General features: G+C 44.6%; 1 protein-coding gene across 9 annotated transcripts in view; it reads right to left on the bottom strand.

Moving 5' to 3' along the window:
- Nucleotides 1-16144, bottom strand: part of IMPDH1 (inosine monophosphate dehydrogenase 1) — a 526992-nt gene that overhangs the window by 151667 nt on the left and 359181 nt on the right. For 5 of the 9 annotated variants that reach the window (XM_086918878.1, XM_086918879.1, XM_086918882.1 and 2 more), the window contains 2 exons: nucleotides 4438-4515; nucleotides 3442-3641 (listed from right to left, as the gene is read on the bottom strand). In XM_086918878.1, coding sequence (XP_086775004.1) covers nucleotides 3442-3641; nucleotides 4438-4515 — 278 coding nt within the window. The remainder of the gene's footprint in view (nucleotides 1-3441; nucleotides 3642-4437; nucleotides 4516-16144) is intronic. The other 4 variants (XM_086918881.1, XM_086918880.1, XM_086918886.1 and 1 more) reach the window with 1 other exon arrangement.

Here is a 16144-nt window from a genome sequence, read left to right as displayed (position 1 = left end):
TGTAAAATATTTCTATTAGAACACGTACTTACCTGAATGAATTGATTCTGGTCTCAATGCATATATAAAGATAGTTATTTTTATAAACCGGTGTGGATCTTCTTAGAGTTGTGTGTATCATTGACTAGTGTATATTTGGAGAGGTCTTGCACTCCTCTGTGATAAGCTTAAGGCTGCTTGGCCACACTACCCCCTAAAAGAGAACCTTGGGATTGGCATAGCAAGCCCCTTGTCCACTCATAAGTGAACCCCTGGACTCTATAGGATATATCAAAAGGAGATATCTAGTGTAAAAAGAGCCAGCACCATACACATTGACAAAGCCAATAGGTACCAAAAGGTGAGACCTATCTGCTTTGATAATGCTGGCTTCTTTTTTACACTTCTCTATCCACTGTCCTCCCTGTAGGTGTGATGAGAGCCACTATATATATATATCTTGTACGCTCAATAGGCTGTGGTGGAGTGTGACGGCTTTGTAAATGAGGCAACTGGTTTTAAATGTACCATGAGCAGGCAAAGGGGAGGCAGTGGCGTTCCATTAGGATGGTATTGATGTGATAATACTTCTTCAGCTCTGGATGAAATCTGCTGCAACATGTACGATGCCATTTAAGGGGGACCAGTGTGGAGCAAGGAAGGCCATTGAGCAGGGTGTTTCCAACATCCAGAAACGAGAGTACAAGTGCTAGGAGAGCGGAACTTGTTTTCTGGGAGTAATGTCTGTTTTTTTGGCAAAGTGTTCCTTGAGGGTAAGAGAGATGCCCAGGATGAATCCAAGTGACCTGGCATTAAATAGGTGAAAGGAATTCCGTCTTGATGGTGGTTTTGAACTTGTAGGTCTGGATGAGAAGCAGTCAGTGTTTGTGATGTAGGTTGTCTGGAGCAAAGGAGACTTTCAAGCATAAATTATTAAGGGCCCGCATATTGGTGAGTTCTGATGCGGTTATCTGAGTAGAACCTCAAGGGGCTACATGCAAAGGTGAAGATGATGGACAGGACAGAACCCTAGAGGACTCTGCAGATCAGAGTAATCTGGAACCAGTCAATGCCCATGTGAATGAACTGGTGTTGATTGGAATGCTAGGGGAGAACCAGTGAACAACACTGTCAGTCTCTCCTATTCACTGCCAATATCCTTCTGCCAATACCTTTCTGCCAAGTCCTCTCCTAAAATGTTATATTTCTGCCATTAGTTTATTTTACAGAAAACACCATATTAGGTATAGATAGATAAATATCAGGGTAAATTATCACAAACTTCCCCACTATTGCAATTGTTGATGCAGTTAGAGCTAAATGCCAGAACAGTTTTAGACTTTATTACATACTAAAAGAAAGTGGTTCTGATATTTTTTCTATTCAAACCTATTAGACACTTTTTTCTTTATTAAAGGTTGTATCCAGTTTACACACAATGTTTTAAGGGGTTTCATCTCCCCTTTTCCACCCCTTTAAGGGGGTTCCCCCTTAACCCATTTTGCCTCTAGTTTCTTTAATATCCACATACCCTCCAGCTGTAATTTTTTTAATTCATTTTACTTTCATTGCTTCTCCCTACCTATTTATATTTCCCCAATCCAAAACACCCTTCTCCTGTTACCTTATCCCTTTACTTCCTCCTCATTAATACCATGCCTTGTACCCCTCCCAATTTACTCTTTTACTTCTTCCACCCATTTACTTGTTCTCCATCCTAAACAGCTTCCCTGGTTACTCCCTTCTATTTGTTTACCTCCGGTTACCTTTGTTTAATACCCATAGTCTACCCTTTCAGCTTTACTCCTTTTTCAGTAAACCTTAATCACTTCCCCAGTCCCATCTACGCCCCCTCCCTTCAATAAGATTGGATACTTAAAGAAATTGGTTCAGATGACTCTTGTGTAACGTTTTATGACAAATCTTTCCCCCCCAAATCCAGCTCCCTTTTCTTTAACCCTTTCTATGCGCCAGGAGTGTACAGTGAGTTGGGCGCTAATTAGCAATTAAAAACCTGTAGAATTCTTTCTAGGGGGAGATTTATGTAAAATCAGATTGTGTCAGAATTTATTTCAATGTCTGTCTGTTCCTAAATGTTTCTGCAGACAATTTTTCTAACATGAGGAAAAACATGCTGCCAAAACTGCGTTGGAGAAATGTCAAAATAGACAGCCCCCGTCCTTACGACAGCACGGGGGCCGTCCGAATTGCACACGTGTGGAATTTGCCCATACCGCGGGGGAATTATACGCGCGTCTAAGTGGTTAATACCAATACATATTGTATCCTCCCACATAACTCATATTTTACGTTTACTACTTACCCCTACTTCATTTTAGTTTCCCTATCTGACACACCCTCCCTTCTATGCCTTTGTCATTTAAACCGTTTTTGCAGAAATAAAGTAATTCCGTCATTTTGACATTTCTCTAACGCAGTTTTGGCAGCCTGTTTTTCTCAGGCTGACTTTCCTCATGTTAGAAAAATTGTCTGCAGAAACCTTTAGGAACAGACAGACATTGAAATAAATCCGGACAATCTGATTTTACATAAATCTCCCCCTAGAAAGAATTCTACAGGTCATGTACCGTTAAGCCAGGGACAATGGAGCTAGGAAATGAATCTTAAGACTTTAGAGATGTCATGGGTCACCTTCAGAGCCAGTCTGCCACAAGAGCTTCATCCTGCCCATTTCAACAGTCCTACAGACAATACAGAAGTAGCGTTAGTCAGCTGCTGAAAACACTTTACTTGCAGAAGAGCTGCAGTATTAGCTACCCAACCCATAAAATGAGATGTAGAGAAAAATTGGGGGGTCGGAACCTGGTGAGGGCAGGCCTATGTCCAGGGATGGAGGGGCGAGTTTTATGATGTTCTAATGCTTATATAAATACTATCAGGCTACAAATTGTATTTTAAACCGCTATAGACACATTTTCTGGTACCACCACAAGGCAGCAGGAATTCCCACAAGGTTGAGAGTGGAAAGAAGCCAGGAACAAGCGATCAGAAGAATACTGGCACAATGTCTACCAACTCAATGAAGACTATAGTCAAATTTGCTGGTTTAACCATACTTCTATACCGGAAAAAAATAGGAGGGACTAAAGAAAGACAAAATAGAGATACTTTTTAATTGTGGTGGACCGTTTGGATAAATGTGTTCCAGCCTACAGCCTCCACACAAACAAGTTTGTAACAATCTCAAGATCATCATGAGGTACAGTTTCCAAGCTTCCGCATCTCTGAAGAGGCTACCAACAAAGGCTCATTTTTAAATTGGGAGATTATCAAACTGCTACCAGATGTAAAAAATGTAAAACGCAATCTAGGCATGAAATTCGATGTGAATGACTCCCTTATCAAATTCAATCTTTAAGATTCCAAACATCTCCCAGCTTTTTACCCCTCTGAAGTTAGAGGGTATGTTAAGTGAAAACAAGGGAAGAAACATGAACTCACCAGAACCACTACATCCACTCCAGCCTGCACTAGCAGGTCGAGGCGATACTTGTCATCCTCACGGGTCCCAATGGCAGCCCCGCACAGCAGCTGCTTTCGGGAGTCCTTTGATGCAAGTGGGAAGTCGCGGTTCTTTTTCAGATCTGTCCGGGCAATGATGGCAATCAGCTCGTCACTGTCATTCACAATGGGGAGCTTTCCTGTAAGAGATGAGGCAAGAGGAAAACTCATCACGGAGGAGGAGCCCATCACTCCGGGGATTAGCAGCGGAGCTCGTTAAGGTCACTCTTCCAAAACAGTACATTTCGTATAAGGTCTGCAGGGAAACAATGAGATATCGAAGCAGGTCAGACACTCAATGCATTCACCACCAGAAAACAGACTACTGTTGGGGGTTAAATACTCAGTAGGGCCCGCTATCCACCCTGGTACTCACAAGCCCAGTTTCCTTACATGATACAAATACTTGCACTATGTATTGATTAGCATGAACAGGTTTTAAATCGGATGTTACCTCTAGAATGAGGCCATATTTTTGGGATGAATGTGGTTTTCCAGCTGATTCTGGATACAATATTAAGAGAGCACACCTTGTTCCATCATGCTGCTACAGTCTGTGGACTGTGTAAAGTGTAACAAAATAGACTTAAGTGGTGGATAATAAAAAGGCAATAAGTCACCAGGGAACAAATATATGTCTATTACTATTAGAAAAAATGGAGAGAGATGAAACCCAAATACCCCAAGGTCCAATATAAAGGTAATACATTATTTCTTGGCAACAGAGATTACATGGAGGGAAAGCTAGATAGCTGCTTTCAATATCCGCAATATTTCCCCTCAGACTTTATGAAAAATGAAGCAGTTAGTAGACTGTGCTGTTAGCCGAAAGAATAGTAACAAAACAAAAGCATGGCACTTGAGAATAGGTTCTGAAGCCAGAGGTCCAGCGTCCTGCCACACGCTAAAAGGGTACCTTCATCAATCCAGGTATACCTTTCATCGATGGTATTTTCTCCATAGTACCATGGCAAGAGCAGTCGCTAGGGTCACAGTTATTACTGCACCAAAGCCCTATAAATTGTGAAGAGAGTCAACGAAGAACAGAAAGCAGTGTGGACTTTAAGAGGAAAGAGCTTGTTAAAAATTTGCAAACATTTACTAGCTTTCATGCTCATTATCCTCAAAATAATCATACCAATGGAGATTCTAGTTAATGTCAAATCACTGGTGCCACACAACTTTGCACTGGCAGTCTAGGGCGAAAAGTAATTTTTGCATTCAACAACCAGTGCATAAGTCATTCTTGCACTTGTGGGTTGGAGCACACAGGTTCGAAATTGCACTGTAATCAAATTGCATGACAATGGTCTCGAATTTACATATTCTGATAAAATAAGACAAGGAGGTAGCTGACATATGGCTCAGGGTGTCCGCAGGCGATAAAATGGGTACAATGTATTTGATACAATTAGAATACAACCGAAAGCAAAATGCCGGTTTACAGTACCTGTGTTTTAGTCTCAAAGTATCACCACTGGGCTGTATGGAACACATTTCCAATATGTACTCATCATAAGGTTTCTATTGTTGGTTGCCTGTCTTTACTCTCCCAAACTGGCTAGTCAGCAGACCATGTTGAAATTAGACAGGATTTTTTTATTGTAATCTGGCAATTCCCTAGTCTTCCTCCAGCAGGAACATGTCTCTTTCAAGACGTGATATCCAACATTCTTCCTCAGGGTCTTCAGAGCATATAGGTACGAGACAAGTATGGATGTCTATGGGTTCATGGTGCCCACAAATGATAAACTGGGTACAGTGCATTTGGAAAAATTGGAAAGGAACAGAAAGCGTAATGCAGATTTTGGGTATGTCTTTAAGTCGCAGGCATCACACCTGTGCTATTTTTAAATCTACTACAGCCATATATTATTAAATAGCGATGCATCTTAAGACTTCCAACACTGCATGACAGACCTCCTTCGTCATGATTAGATGTTTAGGGCAATGCATTCAACATGAAGATTGTTATATTTTCAGCATGTATTTCCCGAAACATGATAATTGCCTTTATGGTTCTTCAAATAGGAAGATATCCCAGTACTTAGACTGGGGGTACTAGAAATGCACGAGTTTCAAATGTGTTTGAACAGGGATCCATACACAAGCCACTAAATAATGCTTTTGGCCGGTGAGCATCCGTGGGTGTTGTCTGCAGTATTTGGCCTTGGGTTGTCTGCTACTAAGTAAAATCTACCAAACCCAGAGCATATAAATAGAAAGCCCAAAGAAATCCAGGGTGATTTAGCAGCATGTTTGATATATTTTTATTCATTTTATTTATATAGCGCACTACTACCCGAGGGCGTCTAGGCACTTGCAGAATGAGCACAAAGAGCACACTGAAACAATTGATTTCCTATGCTTGGACAGATTTACAGAGTAAAGAGCCATGCTTAAGTCCCTTCCTAAAGGACGCTAGATCAGAAGCTGGAATCCCCTGCAAATTATCAAACGGAGGAGTGGGGGTGGGGGGCGGTGGGGGCGGGGGGGGGGGGGGGGGGGGGTGGGGTTAATCACAATTTCTTCCTTCACTTTGACTCCAAAAAAAACACACAGATGATCAACTAAAAGTCTGCCAATCCAGTGTTCCCGCATCCCTCTAGCTAAACACATTAACATAGTTGTGGGTGTGCCTACAGCAAGGGACAGATATAGATTAAAACACTGGCAGTGTGAAGACCACATTGATAGGGTACAGACTTTTTTTTGGGTAGACATGTTGGACTACTGCGTCATGGGACATTTGCTGTTCCCCATAAAGTTGTGACTTTTTTTCAAGGAAATGTGAAGATATTCTGTTTTTTTAATAATAGTGCGACATTTGCAGGGCCTTCGGGCACTCCTGCAAGCCAGAGCAGTGAGGACTCTCCCCAGGTATGGAGTTCAGTGTCTGGAATTGGAAGGTTTCCCTAGGTTCTCACTCTAGGTCGAAATACCTTAGCTACCCCACCTCGAAAATTGACCTAATACCAAGCTTCTTTCATGCGCTTACCATGGCTGTATTCTTGGGACTTTCCTGTCCCCAAAGACAAGTGTATCCTCATTTACATCAGACGTATGGGAAAGCAGGATCCTAGAACATTGGGGTAGACTATGATCAATTGATCTTTTCTTAACTTTTAGATTTCTGAAAGACAATGTCCACAAAAGAACTTTAAAAAAGTTTAGAGATCTACTGTTTATCTGGGTATCGTGGGTTTTTGAACTAAAAACCCAAGATGCTCAAGTATGGAAGAGTTTAACAGACCTAATTCAAATTTTTTTGCTGATAGCTTCTGGCGCAAAAAGCTACAGGTGAAAAACCTTGTTAACAATTTTATACTCATTCTAGTCACAAAATGTCTGATCATGACAATTAGTTGCTTTTGAAAATCCTTGAGCAATATGTACAAATGGCGACTTTCTGAATTATGGATTTGCCTGTTTTTCAGCAATTTATAGCTTTCTGGGCTCTCCCATGGGGTTCACACCTATTTCCCCCGTAAAGTGAAAATAGTTATGTAGGACAAAAATAGGAAATTTATTTTCTTCGGAGAAGGAAAAAATCCCAACAGCATCTGGCTCTTTGCTGAGGCACAGACCCTGCTCCTTCTTTATATGGCAAGAGGAAGGAACTAAGTGACTGTGTTCCAACAAGCATTGGCATAGCCATAGGTCTCACCTTTGGGACCTTATACGTTTTTAGCTATGCAGCACATTATCCTGGATGCTGTTCCGCAATTCTGGCTACGATTGTATACAGTGTACATGGGTGCCAACACATTTTCAGTGATTTAAACGCTCCATAAACTATCCTGGAACCAAGGGAACCTGCCAGGTTTACAAAACAAAAACCTCAACACTCACCCTGCAAGTGACACCTGTCACATAAGCGCCCAGATCTCAGAGTGGGAGGTGAAGACCTGTGCGCCCGGCTCACTGATGAGGCACACCAGCAGAGGAGAAGGAGGAGGGCGCGGCGGCGGCAGTAGTGAAGACTGACAAAGAGTGCACAGTCTTTTGAGCATTTGTTCTTCTGCTGTGGCTGCGCTTTTAATTTACTCACTTCATGGATCTCTGAATGAACATTTGTGCTGCGGGTGGCATAGGTAATGAGGGGTAAGGAGGAAGCCCTCATGCTGGGCTTTTGAAGGTTAAGTAAATGAACGGGTGGTAACACTGACAGCCTGACACAATGGCAAAAGCCTCTCAAGATGACATTTCTTGTTGCTTTCGCGAGGTTCTAGTTAGGGACGGACGTGTGGGATGGAGCCTCAGGAAGTGAATTTTTTAACGCTGTAAAGGCTGGATTGCTGTTGTGAGAGCGGAGTGCAGGGGACTAGGCGCTTTGCAGAAATAGCGTTGCTAGAAGTATTAGCCCATGACGCCCTTCATACCCTCGTGGTAACTTATCTTTGCCTGGTTTTCAGTTTACATATGAGCAAGGCACACGTCCTAAACAAGCAAGGTGGGTGCGCAGCAAATAAAACGGCTGCACGCCTTTCTTATCTGAACCTGGTGCCCAAAGTAACCAAACAATAACACAGCTCAAGAGAGCACGGCGGCCGTGAAGAAAGATCAAGCACGTCTGCAAATCTTCCATCAAATCGACGCACAAAGTAAACAAAACACGAACACTTAACACGAGCAGAGGCAGGTACATAGTCAGTGTGCAGTGGGCATGAGGCACCTCTGGAGAATGTAATGCTTACACGTCCTTTTGGAAGATATTTTAACAAATGAGACTTCAACAGGAAAGAACTACAATTTCTATGGCCATCTTGGAGAGGGCTACACGATGATTTAATGATGTTCCATTTCTTATCACATTTAATTGGCACCCCTTAGTAGTTCCTCTTTCTTTTTGCAATAAATTTGGGTAGCTTGTCCATAATCAAAAAAAAACATGAAGTGTAAAAGTAATGCAGACAACATGAAACAGAACATCTAATCCTGAAAAACGGTCTAATTAAGAGGAGTTCTGTGGAAGTGTAAACTGGACGACTATAAACGAAGAAAAAAAAATGAAAGTGTACTCACCTCAGCTTGGTCACACTTCTTCATAATATTCCCTAGAAGTTACATCCTATGACCCACATATGCTGCACAAACTGGAAGGTTGTTTACTATGACAAAGTCATACATAGTAAAGCGTCCCATGTCACAAGTCCTGTACCACATTCTTTCAGTTAATAGAATTTACTTTCCTTGGTCTCATCCTCTGTAAACACAACCAAAGCTCATCCAAAGTGACACATGGAAACCTATAAAAACATGCTGCAAGGTGCACCGCGAAATCACAATGTGCGCTCACCCTCTTTTTATACATAACAAAAACAGACCGACAGATGTTGAGAATAAGGACATGGCCTACAATGGTCTGTTGTCTACCCTTCAGCTATGTGCCATCAGTGGCGCATGTTTTTGTTGCATTAAACTGCATTTCATTTCAAACTGAATTTTCTTCCACTGCATACTAACAGTCCCCCGCAGTATACAATATCTGGTTCCTGAACTTGCTCAGCGCATCAGAATACTGGTTCAAGAATTGGACATTGCTGTACAATATTCTCATTAGCTTACGTGTACTCTGGATACCTAATGCTGCACGTAAGCTGCCCAGAATTTATCTACCTGCAACCCTTCTGAATGCATGCAGTGAAAGTTTGTGTGCACTAAAGATTTGCTTGACAGACGTCAAGCAACAAAAACAGGAGCTTTCAGAATATAATCAAACACCCTTGACATTCACAGAAGAAAACAAGCATTTACAGCAATAGGTCTCGCATTAATTAAGTTTGACCTATTGGCATTGCTAAATATTGCAACACCAATTGCAACAAAAGTCTCTAAATTGTAGGCCAAAAAAATTTGTATTTATTTTTGTAGCAATGGTAGCATGCTGCGCTTCAAATGAATATGTTTAAAAGTAAAGTGCGCCATACTGCTATTGTTACAATAGTTAATTGTGGATGCGTTAACAATTGATGTGTGCACTGATGGCTGGTGGTGTGTGTCTGTAGGAATTGTGCACTGATGGCTGCTAGTGTGTGTGCCTGGTGGAAGTGTGCACTGCCGGCTGGTGGTGTTTGTGCCTGGTGAAAGCGTGCACTGACAGCTGGTGGTGTCTGTCTGATGAATGTGTGCACTGATGGCTGGTGAGTGTGAGTGTGTGTGCGCTTGGTGAAAGCGTGCACTGACGGCTGGTGGTGTGTGTGTGCCTGGTGAAAGCGTGCACTGACGGCTGGTGGTGTGTGCCTGGTGGGAGCCTGCACTGACGCCCGGTGGTGTTTGTGCCCGGTGAAAGCGTTCACTGATGACTGGTGTTCTGTGCTTGGTGAAAGTGTGCACTGACGGTTGGTTCTGTGTGGTTGTGTGTGAGGTTGTGTGTGAGGTGGTGTGTGTGGTGGTGTGTATGTGGTGGTGTGTGTGGTTGTGTGTGTGCCTGTGGGTGCGATCCGTAAATGTTAGATCCACGCCAGATTTTGAGAGTGAACAAGGTCTCTACATGATTCTCATGTAGATGTCACTGCAGATATTGGATTATTGCCATCTTGAAAATCGATCCTGGAGCCGGCCTATAATCCAGCGTTGCGCCTCACAACTGAAAGTCAAGCAGGAGATGGGTAGAGGGCATGGCACACAATTTGAAACACGCATCATGGCAGCACCTGCATTTTGGTATCCTATTGAATCAGCGGTGCAGGCCCTAGCCCCGGTGACTGGGATGCGGGGCTCTCTAGGGAAGGATGCCGCTGAGTGACAGGGCGCAGCTCTGTGGAAACGAGCAGGCTGGCATCACCCGCCTTATTATTAGGAATCTCCCACCGAGGAGGCCGGTAATGGACTCATCACTCTCCGCTGCATTCCGCTGAGACAGGTATTAAAACTTAATATTAAAACTTCGTCTTGGCGTCAGGAGCATGTGTCAATGAATTGTTTCCCTGTGGTTCTTTTTCTCCCCCCTGAGACTTGGACTTGAGGGTGGAGGGGAGGGAGGGGGCGCGGGCTGGGGTTCGAGCAGATAAATGGCTTAAACAGCACTGGCTGTTACTAAACCCCTCCTGAATAATGAACCCGACACAGCTGATAAAAAGGCTTCAATCCCCAGGAGGAGGCGCGCACGGAGACGGATGGGCGCCTCGCTGCCGGTAGGCACTTGACGGATGCCGCCAACGGAGCCCAGCTCAACTGCACGAACCTTCCAGCCGCACAGGCCCGCGCCATGGACAGCGGAGCGGGCTCCTGGCAGCGCCGCCTTAACTCTGGCACCCAACGCGCCGGCAAAACACAGAAGCAACCGGGGCAGAGGAGGCGCGATTACCCTCTATGTCTGAGGGGCTTGTGGTGCAGGGAGTCACTAGGGTGCTCACCCCTGAATCTGTGCTAGTGAGAGCACTACTCATCGCCTGCACCGCATCACTGTCAACTCTGCAGGAACCCCTGTCCAGGCGGCTGTTTTATTTAATGACATTCACACCCTCCAGCCCGTGCTTCGCCGTGAAATGGATAAAATAAATAAACAAATAAATAAATGTAAAAAAAAATAAAGCTCGCTAGCATATGTATTCAATTATCGCGACCTGTCTGGCCGCGATAATTGGAGACATATGGGCTTTGGTGCACGTAACAGACACCAATAGGCCATGGGCGGAGCTACGCGACCGCCTATGGCCTATTGCGTGTTCTGTTAAAAAACAGCACGCACGCAAAGCCCAAACAAAATGGACCTTGGAAATGCACACGCACGAGATGTGTGGAATTTCAAGGTCCATTTTTAAACCCCATGCAAAAGGGCTTTTCGTTTCACTTCGCTTTGCGAGCCCTAAAAAAATGTGAAAGCTAGTGTAGTTTCCTGAAATAATCAAAGCACACGTTTAAATACACCACTGAAGGTCACGGAGGAGGTGCAGTTATTGTTACAATTCAAAACCTAAAATCCAATGAAATATGCCAGTTATGGGTCAGTAAACTAATCACTAACATTCCCCCCTGTGATTCACCACTTAGGACCGCAAATATTAAAATCACGCATGACTTCAATGATGTCATCAATGATGCCATCATAATTGTTGCAACAATTGCCAAATAACTTGTTGAGCAAGGGTTAGTCACTAAGCCACACCTGCATCAGTCTTCTAGAAGCTAAGAACTAATGAGAAACACAACCTTAGACAATGTGCAGCACTTACTGCATACTGGACAACTAGCTCACTTATGCCATATAATTATATTCACCTGCTTCACAAATAAGTCTCCTTAATTTTTGATGGGGCGTCCAACTTTCAAAACTTGAAATCCTGCAAGCAAGTATTTTTTTCTCCAATTACTTTAATGGGATTACTCTCTTCACCAATTAGGGACCTTTGTGCATTGCATATTCACGAATTCAGCTTTGTATTCGCGAATCTGCCGCACTCTGTTCGGTTGGCCATCACATAAACATTTCCATTAATGCTGCCATTACCCAACATAGTGCACTGGCGGCAAGGGTAGGTAGCCAATCTTACTTAGCACATCCCCGCAAATTACTGGACGTGGGGTCAGGGCTTCTGGCCATCCCTCTCTGCCAAAATCCATGTGGGGTTGGCCACCAACAGAGGCAAGGGCAGGTAGCCAATCGTACTTAGCACATCCCCGCAAATTACTGGACGTGGGGTCAGGGCTTCTGGTCATCCCTCTCTGCCAAAATCCATGTGGGGTTGTTATGTTATGTTATGTTATGTTATTGAGCTTTTGTATAGCGTGCAGCTACTCACAGGGAGTGTCCCGACGCTTTCCACCCTCAACTCATATTGAAATAACACAACACAGCTAAAAACAGGCAACAGAACAGAACAAAAAAAAAGACAATGGGCAGTAAAAACAAACTAAGAGTTAAAAAGCCAGGTCTTCAGGCCCCTCCTAAACTGGAGCAAATTAACAATACTCCGCAGAGAAAATGGAAGCAGATTCCAAAGCTGGGGGGCTCTGTAGCCAAAAGACCGCCCTCCCGCACGGGCCTTCCTCACCCGTGGAACCACCGCTCTGCAAAGAGCTTCCGAACAGAGGGAACGAGCTGGACGATAAAAAGTCAGTCTCCTCTGCAGATATCCCGCTCCTGAACCATGCAGAGCTTTGTGCATCAGGGTCAAGGATTTAAACTGGATCCTCTTCCTAATGGGGAGCCAATGGAGCGACTGGAGCAGCCCAGACGCTCGAGCTCGTCTCCCTAGACCAAAGATCGCCCGGGCGGCAGAGTTCTGCACCACCTGAAGGCGCTGGACCAGATAATCAGGAAGGCCAAGAAAAAGGAGGAGTGGGCTCACTCAGAGCTCTTGAATGTTGTATTGCAGAGGTTAAAGTGAAGTTATGATTAGCAATGGTTATAACATCTGTTTAGAAATCTCATCTGCAAGACGATTTATAACATTCGTAATTGCACCTGTTTCTTTGATGGTGAGGTCATGAGATTTGACTTTGAAGCGTGAGTTGTGGTTTACATGGCTGCTGTGCAAGTTATATTATGCTTCTAACCACAACTTGAGAATTTCAGTGGTCTTTTTTAATTTGCAACAATAACTTGCTATTTGCTGGCACCATTGTCGCCCCATTTGTCAAGGACATGCATTCGTCATGCTGCTTCTGGTGTTTAGCCCTCCCCAAGCGCACCGCCCAACTTCTTTGAACCATACGCAGCAGCCAATGTGAGGCTTTGTTTCGGGACTACATTGCGTTGTACATCCTGCCGGCAGAGGCACTAAAAGCAGCGGACATCTTCATTTATTTATCCCCAGCCACTGCCTTCCTTCCCCACACTCCCTGTATCAGCCATGTTTTGTCGCAGTGATTTCACATTACCAGTGCACCCAAAGTCTCTTCTCCCAGGTTCACAATGGAAAAGCTGTCAGCAGAAATGTCTGGCATCACTGCTGCCCCATGCCCCTCCTGCGGGTCATTGATGTGTGGGAGGGTAGCAGGGCTGGGCCAGAGCTCTGGGCTACCCTACTAAAGAAGGGGAGGCACCAGTGAACAGTTATTCCGGCCTTGTTTTTTATGCCCCTCTCCTCATGTCTCTGCCTTTTCTACGTTACTAGATCCGACATCCCCTAACTTCAACCTACACCAGCTCGTCCCATGTGTAAACAACTTATGTCTCGCAGCTCGGACATCCACTGGTTACAATATATCCCAGTCACTTTTTTATGCTCCTCCGCTCTGGAACCCTTCTCCTCCTCATGTCTGTACTCTATGTGACTAGGTCGAACATCCCCTCACTTCAAAATCCTCACTTCTACATGCAAACCCAGTCCGCCTTGAAGCTTAGACACCCACTAGCTCTAATCTGGCTATATTACCTACCTTTTTCGCTGTGATACTCAGCTGAGGGAACCCTCACGCATACGTCTCGCCACACCACCTCACACTCTTCTCAGTCGAACTCTCTCTCACCTTAGAACCCCCCACACTTCAGTTCACATTATCTCGCAACCTCTGGTGCTTGCCACCCCCTCCTCCCCATCTATGGCAGACACCCCTACGCTCCCTTCTGGCCTCCCACCTGCGACGTCTTCTCCCTCACAGTTCACACAGTAACATTCTGAGCCTGGTATTGCCTTCACCCCTCTCTGTGCTGCATCAGTGGCGCAACTCGCAGCCTATTTTAGCACCTCAAATGCCTACCTCACAGCTCCTCACATGCTCACCCTGACAGCGCACTGTGAGCGAAAGCCAGACTGCCTCCTTGAAAGGTGCTTTCTATACTTCCAGCTCAGGGGTACCTGCCCCTCGCTGCATTCTGTTCATTTCAGTACTGGTTATTATTGAGCAATGTATGCGCCTCGCAGCACGCTGATCTGACTCTCGCGCTATCCGGTGCCCATTCTTGGATTAAAACAAAAATTTAACCTTTAAAATTAAGCGCTTGTACTCATGTGTTGTTCGTTCGGGTCATCCACTTTGACTGAGCGAGGCTCCCCGACTTTGTGACTGCCCCTGCGGCTGAAGGCTCAGCCTCGCTGGTAGTGCCAGGCTGATTTGTGATCACCTTTCCACATCATTCTTCGTGGGCCGGACCTTGTGGTGGCCCCCGTTACGGTATCCGTAGCATTGTGTGAGCATCTTTGCCCGTACAGAGAGGAGCTTTACTTCTCATGTGGAGAACACACTCTCCAACAGCACAAGTTCCCCAATACAAGAGGTGTCACCCAGCAGGTGGTTGGAGCATTAGGGGGTAGTCTCTTGGGTGCGGACATTTTGCTTTGTATTTTATAACGGAGTTAAATAAAATATGGTGAGTAGATGGTGAAGGGAGTAGTTAGCATCTGCGACCCTCGTTTTCTCTGTCGCCATTCAGGAGAGGGACCTAGGTCCCCGATGCTGCCCGTGCCACTCTCCCGCCACTCTGTAGGAATCTGATACATGGCTGTTGCCTTGCATGGGAGTATGCCTTCCTTCCCCTCTTTAAATGGAGGGTTAGCACAAGGTATCTGTGCCAGGAACCTTACTCATTGCCTGGAAGCATAGTGGGATTGAGGCGAACTGTGTGTGCTGTGGTCTGTGGTCACTGGTCACGAAAGGTGGTCCCTTGAGCCAGGTAACAGCAACAGATCGCCAGCCCAGCAGCTAGTCCTTCCAGCTGAAAATTCTGTAGGGTAGGCCAGTAAATAGTATGGGGCAGATGGTACCTGAGTTGGAGACCATCTGCTCACATGTGTACCGTTCATATGGTCTGTGTAACGGACTAGGGTGCCCATATTTTACCACTACCCTTCTTGAAGTCCTGTACACCGAGGAAGGACTATGCAAACGTACCTGCGAATCTGAAGAATTGGTTGATGCGGTGACTGAGAGCAGGTTGCTTTAATGATTTTAAGGAGAACATATTTAAACACCATTAACAGCAAAAGTGCCCTAAAGAAGAGCGGAATTGGTCACAGAACCTTTTGCAGATTCTACTCATCCCTCAGGCGAGATGGTTCTAGTCTGCCTGTACTGTAAAAAGCATATATTTTCCCTTTTTTCTGCTGTACAGTAAGGTGACAAGTTATGGCAACAGTCTCATTGCAGCAAAGCTCTGATAACATCCACTCTGATTACGCCATAGCTCAAATGATGCCAGAATCATAACTATAGCTTATTTAAAGTGCTAGCATTTGCTAAATGTCTGGTAATTAAGATGGTCCTAACAGAGGTCATTTAGACATGCTCTGCGTGTGCTAAGCTTCTGAATATCCCAAAACTTAACTTCAAGAGAGCCCTGGTATGTACAAAGTCTGTTAAATAAAAAAAACGGGGGCGTAATCAAAGCCTTGCTAAATAGAAACTATTCTAAAGTTAAGGAAATGTTTTAAATGTGCCATCGGTATAGATCTCACTTTAGTGTCTGAGGCAGCCTCTTGCAAATGACACCAATTTACTTTTAAGATGTTCATAATTTCATAAAACATCACTGGACTGTTACGTGCAGTCCAGTGCACAGATCGCCAACTGAGGAATAACATGACCGCTCACAGTTTGACCTTCTCCACATGACCAAAAAGTGAGTTTGTCGTGGCAAACCACTTCATCCCACTGTGCCCCAGTTCCCTTATTTTCCATAAATGTGAGCATGTTCCATGCACTAAAAAACTGAACCTGCTCTCTCTCGATACCGACAGGTTTTTAATTTTATTGTTAA

Source organism: Lissotriton vulgaris, chromosome 1_1 (genome assembly GCF_964263255.1).
Source record: "Lissotriton vulgaris chromosome 1_1, aLisVul1.2, whole genome shotgun sequence".
NCBI classification, from domain to species: Eukaryota; Metazoa; Chordata; class Amphibia; order Caudata; family Salamandridae; genus Lissotriton; species Lissotriton vulgaris.
Note: the sequence above shows the minus strand (reverse complement) of the source record. Positions and strands in the feature narration are given on the sequence as shown.